The sequence below is a fragment of the Haemaphysalis longicornis genome, unplaced genomic scaffold, assembly GCF_048455015.1.
Source record: "Haemaphysalis longicornis isolate Haplotype H1 unplaced genomic scaffold, Haemaphysalis longicornis Haplotype H1 scaffold_6, whole genome shotgun sequence".
In the NCBI taxonomy this organism is placed as follows: Eukaryota; Metazoa; Arthropoda; class Arachnida; order Ixodida; family Ixodidae; genus Haemaphysalis; species Haemaphysalis longicornis.
In genome coordinates, this window is record NW_027526407.1 from 41048639 (window position 1) to 41058134 (window position 9496).

General features: G+C 44.2%; 1 protein-coding gene across 1 annotated transcript in view; it reads right to left on the minus strand.

Annotated features, from left to right (window-relative positions):
- The window catches only part of LOC144142982 (ionotropic receptor 93a-like), a 36766-nt gene extending 30235 nt beyond the window's left edge, over positions 1–6531 (minus strand). Inside the window, exons 1-2 of the mRNA XM_077674808.1 lie at positions 6455–6531; positions 3898–3998 (exon numbers count right to left, since the gene is read on the minus strand). Coding sequence (XP_077530934.1) covers positions 3898–3998; positions 6455–6523 — 170 coding nt within the window. The 5' untranslated portion in view covers positions 6524–6531. The remainder of the gene's footprint in view (positions 1–3897; positions 3999–6454) is intronic.
- Between the last annotated feature and the right edge of the window lie 2965 nt (positions 6532–9496).

Here is a 9496-nt window from a genome sequence, read left to right on the forward strand (position 1 = left end):
TCACTGAGAGGATGCGATGTTGTATAATCAGATGGTTTTAGCGTTGGACGGCGTGACCCAAACGTTAAAGCAGGAAAGAACTGTTTTATGTTTGACGCTAACCTCGATGCGACGACGCTGTCAACTTCAGGGATTTCCTCGAGGCCCAAGAAAACAAAATTTCCCCAGCACTTTTTCAGTAATCAGGCGCATATTCAAAGTTCGGTAATAAGTACGCCACAATCACCTCTTCGTAATTATAAGAAGCAGTGCAGAAATGAAATGAAGCAGAGAGCAAACTTCGAAATGTGGCATTACTAGGAGCCAAATTAAGATTCCAGTCACATTGGTCCACTTTGTTATCAAGTGTGTTTTGAAGCAATGCACGCAAACGCAAATTAGTCAGCTTTCCCGGAGTGGCTGCTAATGATTTGGAGCGTTACCGCCCTTTGACTTCCCACTTGGTGACCGAAACGCGTAATCAATGCCACATGGCGAAGTGTCTACAGTGAGTAGACGTTCTGAGCACTGCTAAATGTCAGGCGTTAACGTTACTATAAGCCTTTTAGAGGCTCGTCGTGATATGGTGAGCTATGGCTTGTTAGGGTGGGCATGATTCTGGCATCTTAGGCTGATTTTGCTCTAATATTACCATCAGCCATGTTATATTTAAACGAAAGGAAAAGCCATCCACATGCATAGGTCGGCTCATTTTTATGCAGCCTAGGGCAAAAGATATTTTTATTAAAGGGCTGCCTGGTATTTGTGCCCGTAGACAAGAGGCGGGGCCTGAATTGTAGAAATATTGGTTCATCAAAATGATTTTCAGTTATGTAATATTTTCATGTACGTACTTCAGAATTTTCACTAAAGCGATTGTCGTTCTCCTTGGATGACATCACTGAGCTTGTATTTAGGGCGACGTGAAACTAGGCTACGTCATAAATATCTCCTAGCAGACAAAAAGGATATTGTTTTAGGATCAAGTCGGTGGAATGCGATTTGACATGTGCTTAAGGGCACAGGGTAAGCCCTATACTTCCCACGCATTTTTGGCCATTTTGAGGTACATTTTTCTCGGCATCTAATAAAGGTATCTGCTTAACATATATATCATTTTCTTTAACATTTTGTGCTGTTTTAACTGTACTAGAATTATGAACATTCTTAAAAAATTCAGTTTTATAATTTTTTGTCCGTTAGTACCTAAATTTTGGCATTATTTTAGTATTAAAAGTTGTGTACCAAAAAACTCTTACGTGCATATTTTGAATTCTAGTACAGCAGGTGTGACAAGTTATTTAGATTACAGAGGAAGAAAATCAGCTCGTTGTCTTGGAAGATATAGGAAATAATGGTACCTATGTAAGAAAAAAACATTCTTTTGAGATAATTGAGTTTAAAGTAAAAAAAAGAGGTGAAAAACAATACTTTTTTGCCAAAAACACCAATGGAGCCATTTATTTAAAAAGCACCAGCTTCATAATCACTGTCAAAGTCAGTGTTTTGCTTTTCGCCCGGTCGTTTGTCCTTCCTTGACTATTTTGTGCACCCTCGTACAGATCTGTTCACACAGTGTTTTGCTTGTGGTCAACCTCTTTAAGCCAATTGATGCTGGTGTTGCGCCCAGGGTTTGGTCTGAATGATTTCAAAATGCTGGCTCATGCGTTGCTTCATCATTTAATGAAAGAACAGCATCCAGTGTTGCAATCATTAGAGTGTGAAGCCCAAAAAAAGATGTTTTTTGTGCGCAGCTTCGAAGGGCAAATGGGGAAAAAACGTGCAACAGGGTCTTTGGATTGCCCTCGCTGAAAAATCAGCTATGCAATGGTTGCTAAGCAATTTCTTAATACAGCTGGTTCCAGAAAAGCATTCTGATCGGAAACAGGAAGTTTTTCTATTAAAAAAATGACAATAAACCCTGAGAACATACTTAAGAGGATGTGGGCACTTACTACTTGCTTACGGGAAAACTGCTTTTTAGCGAGAAATAAGACTTTGTAAGGAAATTGTGAATATGGAAAATGTGTAGAAGGAATTGAACTTCCTTAACTGCGAAGAAAAACAACAAGTCATTTCTTTTTCAAAATTTCGCCTTCCCTGTGCCCTTAAAAGACACTTCTTCAATTTCAATGGAAAAGTGAAGCATTAAGGCGAGAATAAGCTTGAATGCAGGTTTTCGCTCAATATTTTGAAAGCACAAAACGTCACCCCCCGGAAGGGTACAGTTGTTGACCATAATCAGGCTCCTAACAAGCGCGGAACATATTTAGTTTGTTCCAATGGGCCTAATGTGAGGCACACATGTATAGCGGTCCAACCGAGACCGGCATACTTTGTACGGACATGATTACAGTCCATTTCGTGTAGTAAAATATAAACGACATTATGGCTGCCACGTTCATGAAAAGTCATTTATTGTGACGTCCGAGGTTAACATTTGGGTTAAAAATATTTACTACACACTGCTTATTAAATGTGTCTGGCAGCTTACCGCCATGCTCAGAACATTAAGCTTTGGCGAGGAATCCGAGCTGAGTGTCCATTAAGCAGGTTTGTGTCGACTCAGGTTCAACGAGTCGCGTTAATTCGGGCACGCTTAGATACCTGGGTTGTTGCCGAGAAGAACGTGTATGCGCAGGGTAATGGAGCACGCCGCGCCGCCCAAACTGCTCTCAGGGTTGGGGACGCGGCGTTAACGAAGGTGCCCCGAGAATAGCCACAGCACCCTGTGGAGTGCTACACTTTGAGAGTGGTTCTTAAACCTGTGGGAAAATACATACATCGTAATTAACTCGGGCTACGATTCCTCAGATGACCTATTTTGAGGTCCAATAGCTGAAAGACGCGGACTCGGACGCTATAGAAGAAGTGACCCTAGTGCAACTTGTAGCGTCGCACTACCGGCCGACATATCCGCGTTCTTACGTTTTGGCAGGAGACAACGCATAGAGCAGCCGGCACTGGTGTGCAAACTGCGATCGAGGTTTTTTTAACCACGGTGAAAGGACTCAGCGCATGAATGTTTCACCGATTTCTTCTGTTTTCCATCAGCGTATATTTACACAAGAAAGATGAAGCAGCTTCCTCAAAAACTTCGCCGTTAACGAAAAATTCGTCCTGGATATGGTTACATACCAGGGACCACCCCCTATGCCGTGCGTATCAACTGACCGTACCAAGAGGCTAGCAGTTTGTAGCCCCACAGCGATAACCACATCAACAAAAAATCCAGGGAGGGGTGTTTATCGAACAGTTTGGTGGAAAACGACAAGGTGGAGGAAGTTGGTGTGCAAAGAAAATTTTACCTTAACTAGAATGAATGCACCCGTACGCCTACAGAGAATACCTTGCTTACCATAAAATCTACAAACGAACACCGTAAAATATACCCAAAATCTAGCCCTACGGCCAAAGAGAACAGCTTTCCTATTTAGCCGCACGGCAAGATTCCAGGTGGATGTCAAAGTTTCCCATCCCAGAACCTTACTCCAACTTGGGGTATACCCCTAAATGGGTCTTTTAAAACTGCATTGCCCCGTAAATTACTTAAGTAATTCCCGCTTGTTGGAAATTTTGTACGCGAGATAGTCTGTATCAACCAGTATCCTTGCATATTAATGCGCACTGCGTATGTGGAAGGCCGAAAGAGCAGGTTATTGTTCGGCTAGACCTTGCAAGTTTCTGGAAGGTGTCCTTTGGTTGCCCTTTCAAAATGCAGATTTTTTTCTTTAAATGCATGGATTGCCGCAATTCCAATTCAAATGCTAACTAAATTTTTACCGTTTTAATGCGTCTGTTTTAAGATTTTATTTCGATACAAGGGTATTTTGCGGAACGTGATAAGCCGTACGTGCCATGGGAGCACTGTTAGTAACTAATAGCTATGAAGTTTGTTTTCAAAGCAAGCCATCATACTTCATTTTGGTTGCTCTGGATATGGTCTCCAGCAGGGTGGCGATAGGCCCTTGAAGAATCATTCCACCAGGCACAGGAGTCCGCGTTATATAGGGAGTAACCTGCAGATATTTAGAATGACAAAAATAATGAACGGGCTCAATGGCTCTTTATTTTCACCTCTCACGTGAAGTCTTGTAAATTAGAAAAGAAGTAAAAAAATTCTGACGATTACTGTAATCCCCAGCGAAACTGGTGCGCAGCGGGATCAGCAGTCTTCTCTGCCACAGACCATAGCTTCTGCGTCTCAGGAAGTGATAGCGTGATGAACGAACACGCGGCGGCGCGAACTACTCTGCCGTCTTCTCGTAGGGCGTAGCCGCCGCCGAGCTTGTTAATCGTGTTTGAACCTCGGGGAAGCAGAATGTCAGCTTTGGTAAGCCTTCGCGTCGGCGCCGCGAACTGCGTCTCAGGAAGTTAGCCGGTCATCGTCGAGCGCCTGACGGCACGCGCTGCTACGGCATCATCTCGCAGCGCGACGCCACCGCCCACCATGTCTCCCCGTCTCCCCTTAAAGGAACCATGAAGAAAAATACAAGTTGGGTTTATTAGAAAGACTGCTTAGTCCCGGTAACAGTGATACCAATATCATCGCAATCTTCGCACAAATAACGGAGATCATAAAGAAAACGTTTGAAGCAGTTATCACCCCCTAGCCAATTTCCCGCAACCTTTCTATGACGTCACGGAGCCTTGTTTGTGCGATGGGCGGCTGCCTAACTGACCTGTCGCGACGTCACATGATTGGACGTCTGTAATAGGGCCTCTAGTTCCATTTGACCGCATCATTTGAATGCTAACGTGCAGTTAACGCACTGAAAATCATGTTTTATTGTTGGCCCGTATGACGTCATTGTTGCTCACAGCACGTCACTGTGGCGCAAAATTTGAAAGTTCTTAAATACTTCTTGCTTTTTTGTTAAAAAACATCTTTTGTGGCTGTAATGGAGCTGAGTGAGATACTGAATCCTAGTTCTTTCAAATTAAACGAAGTTGTATTTTCTCTTCATGGCTCCTTTAACACTTTCGTCATTGGTCGCCGCCGGAGAGCGTCTCCCGCCAGCTCGGCATACCACTCTCACCCTCACACTTTCGTCACAGTTCTCTTCCTCCGTTTTCTTTCTGTCTTCGGCTCTCCCTTCGTTGGCTCGGTAACGCGGCGACAAAGTGCTGCGCAGTAAAAAGACGGCTGATGATTGCGATATTCCCTCAGGCAAAATTTTAGCTCAGTGTGAATTGCAGTGTTCTCGGTGACGGCTTATACCTGCTGCGTTTCAGAAAAGGGATCGCCTAATCAGCAAACGTAATACGGCGCGCGCTATACTCTGGCGCTCTCTCGAAAAGCGCCGCAGAAAGGGAGCATGTCTTGCATTGCCTCGGCACACGGGCCTCCGCCTTATACTTTCGCCCTAACCTCGTTCTCCGCCTTCCTGATCACTCTATCTCGTTTATCCTCTGTGTTCTCTTCGTTCGCTTGGTTACAACGAGGCTGATAGCAATGCAAAACCACACGACCGCGCGCTTCAGAGCTGCGCTATAAAACAAACATCTCATCGAAAGCGAAAATTTCGAACCGGTCGCCGCCAATACACTCAGCCAGTGAGAGAAAATAGCATCCCTTATGGTAGCCCGTGGGATCATGAAGGCAATTTCTCTGAAAAATAGGTATCGATTCAGTCGCAGTATGCGGCAGGTAACCCCACATTTTATTTTTGTTAAAGTTAGTGCTGACTTAATTTATTATACCCCGCGTAATATTTTAAAATTCTCCACATAAAGCATCAATTCTTAGGTCTCTGTGGCTTGGAGAAATGTCTGATACATTTTCCGGAATTCTTTAGGTGCAGCCGTTATAATCTGAGTATCAGGCGCTACCCGAGGACATATCTTGTAACTAACACAAAAAGAAATTAGAGGTAGTAGCTTGAATGACGCACTGCAGTACGGTGAAGGATAATCTTCTACCCAGCGTTCTCTTAGGTGTAAAAAAAGAGCCGCTATTTATCACGCCGACCACCCTTGATAGCAGAGGTGTATACCGAGAGACTTCAAAATGATGCATGCTTACTAACCATGTTTCTTCTCGAGTGCATTTTGCAAGCTCAAACGTGGTTTCTAGCTAATGTGGAAGTTTTTAATACGTAATGGCTAATGCTGAAGTTCAGAACCGGAACCAGACAGGCCCAGTAAACCGCTACGGCCTTACAACGGTGAACTGTAAAAGATCCCCCCCCGCCCCTGCCCCAAACGTTTCGAATCTTTTGAACCTAAATCTGCGTAATCCTATGATCCACACAATTCTTCAGCACTTTACAACAAAGCTTAGTTTGCCCCCTGCCGCTAACGCACTTGGCGGATAACAGGAAGACGATGAGAATTTTAAACTACTTCCGAGGATGTACTTGTCAACTCACAGAATGGCCTTATTGTAGTTAGGGGGCTCTAAACTACCAAAATCCCTTTTTCGCTGGAAGACAGTCTCTCTGCGCATGTCCTCTACTTCAATTAATCAACTCACATGCGGGACTGTTACCCTCAGGGTGTGGTCACTCCCTCGAACACTGCCGCTCGCTGACGCTACGAACATAGCAGCCTTTAGTATGTCGACAGTAGGGAATTGGAAAAAAAACCTGCTGGCTACAGTGTCGCGTTTTCAGTGTGATGTATGGCCTGCGCGAGCTTATATAGGCAGGCAGTGAGGGGTGAACGCTATTACTAGAAGCGATATAATCAAAGCAGGCGGAAAAAAACATAAAGCCCCCAAACTTCGAGAGGGAGAAAATCCCGGGCAGAGAAGTATGATGCCTCTGCAGATTCCCCGGTGTGTGCGAGCACCTAATGACTTGACCATGGCTAATGACCCGGGCGTATTTGCATAGCGCGACAGTTCCCCGCTACGAGGGACCGTGTTTCCACAAGAGAGCGAGTCGTTAGCAGACATCGCACGCGTCAACTCCAGAGCCGGAAAGTTTCGCAAAGATAACGCTGTAAAATCACGGCGACATCTTTTTTGCAGCTCGGCCAGCGATTGGCAGCTCTGCTTTGTTCTGCAGCGTATTTTTTCTCGCAGCCGAAGTGAGGGATGGTAGCAAACACAGGCAGTTCTGTGCATGGAAGCGCGCTTTTGTAGTATATATGACTTTCCGCATCCATAAAGCTGTTTTCCATACAAATGACACCCTAGTCGAAAAGTTCGTGTTTGCGCAGCCACTTGGCGTTCTTGCTTTGACGTTTTTAGCATAGAGCAAAGCAAGCGGGAGTACCTGCATCGTAGGTGAAACTCATTTCATGGAAAATCGCAGCTGTTAGCACAAAGAATATTGCCCTCTATCGTAAGCGCACATTAAAGTAGTTGAAGCAGGATAAACAAGAAGCAACATTTGCTGGGCCTTGTTGTACTAACCTCAATGGAAAGAGACGACTTGGCATAACATCTGCACGTGTGTTTTTCTCCTCACAACGAATATAAAAAGTATGAACACTCCCGAAATAATACGCACCCTTGCATTCATATTCTTTCATCCTTATTTATTTTTTAGTTTTACCCGCTTATGCAAACTTCGCCTATTCTGAGCGGTATTTTTGGAACACTCCAAAACAAAGCCAAATATTCAACTGTGAAAGGGGCAATTGCGAAAGAATTGTAGAGGGATAATTTGACTGAGCTGAACGCTTTTCTTGGGACTTAAGGTTGGGCAGAGCAGAGAATTGCATTCCTGTGCACCGTTTCTCAGGTGCACTGGTCAGGATTAAAAAAAAATAACTTTGCACAAACGGAAAGCACCTTCTATGACCTTGATATTCTTGCATCGGAATAAGAAAAACGGGAAATGCAATGATCGTTACTGTTGAGAAAATGGAAATAGCTGTTTGCATGAAGGGTTCCTCCGGTAAATGAACTATTCTTCTTATCTTTATAGGCACAACCGTTCGTCTCAATATAGCTGCACGTGTCTGAGTTTCTATCATTTACTTTAGAAAAATCTAGTAATGGTATAGAGATTTCTGTCTTTACTGAATATACTGATGTATCATTTACTTTGCGCAATAGCGAAGACATGATCAAGGAGGACGGGTTTGTATGCAGTTACCTACCACCAGTCATCTGTGTGTATGTCCTTGCCAGTACAGCTGGAAGCCTCCAGGAATTGACACTAGAGGCTGTAAAATACCAGGTTGATGAACGTGACAAACTATTTCGAATGCAAGGCGCGAACACTTCTCCTGAGGAAAAGGGTTTCACAACGGTGGAAAGAAAACTCCGCGGAATATCGTCGCAGGCACTCTCAAGCACTTACATCACGGTGAAGTATAGGTTATGGCTTTTCCGTTGCGATCTTCACCAATAGTTCGTTCTTGTTGGGCTGTCGCTCCTTCTGAATTCCATGGCTGTGGCGCTAGGCCCACCGGGCTCAAATTTTTATAATGGAGGCCGTTCATGAGTCGGACGCAAGGCTCTCGAGGCCTTTATTTCTATAGTTGCTGCCAGACGTTATGTCGACACGTGCTTGTTCAAGTAAAGGTTGGAAAGCCCCAGCCGTACTCCGTAGCTGCGCCCGCATACGGACTCCACTTGTTATCCAGTACAGCGGAAAATGCGTCTGTAAGGTGAAGCGCGCCCCACCCCCATTGAACAGTGCACGGTAAAAAGGCTGCCACGACCTCAACGCACGCACCACGTCACTCAGCTCACCTTTTCCGTGAAAACTGTTCACGTAGCGATATGTCATTGTTCTTATAATATGACACTAGAACACACTAGAGGATCTGCATTTGATTGGTTGGACAAGCGTTCTTTTTTTAACTGCCCCGCGTCTTTTGTATATAGGTTACTCCATAGTAACGGTTTATACAAAACCATTCTAATGTCACTCAAGCAAAATTTGTCTATGACGGATTATTGTTATTTGAAGCCTACGGCGATAACGATGCCCCAAAGCAGTTTTGCATGTTCAGGGACCCGATTTGCTATCACCCTTAGATTAGGGGTGTGCGAATATTCGAAAAATTCGAATATTACTCGAATATTATTTCATATTCGTATTCGCTTCGAAAACTATGTATTCGAAACATTGCGAATTTTCGAGAGGGTTCGCATAATCGGCTATTATCGAATATTTGGATTGATTTGAATGGGAGGACACGGTTTTCAACTTCGGAAAAAATGACAAAACATGTTTTTTTTAAAACAACATATTCGGTTTCTATGTTTTCTATCCTGTGCGTTTTGCAATGTTTTTCCGTTGAAAACCATCGCAAAGTGGCATAAAAAATACTTTTGCTAGCCGTAGTGACAAAATGTCAGCGCAAAAGGGCGAAAAAAATGGCAATTTTCGAGACGCTGTACCTCCACAATGGCGCCACCGGGTGCGGCCATTTTGGTACCATTGGATCGGCCAAGCGATCCTTTTTCTGGTCCTGGCCATCTCTTTTATCTTCGTTCATTCACAGACGCACGAATGGCAGAAAAAGACAGATGCACAAACGAAGCCAGAAATAGATTGTAAAGCGCGATTGGCCTTCCTGTCTGCTCGCGCTGAAACGGCCATCCTGATTGGGC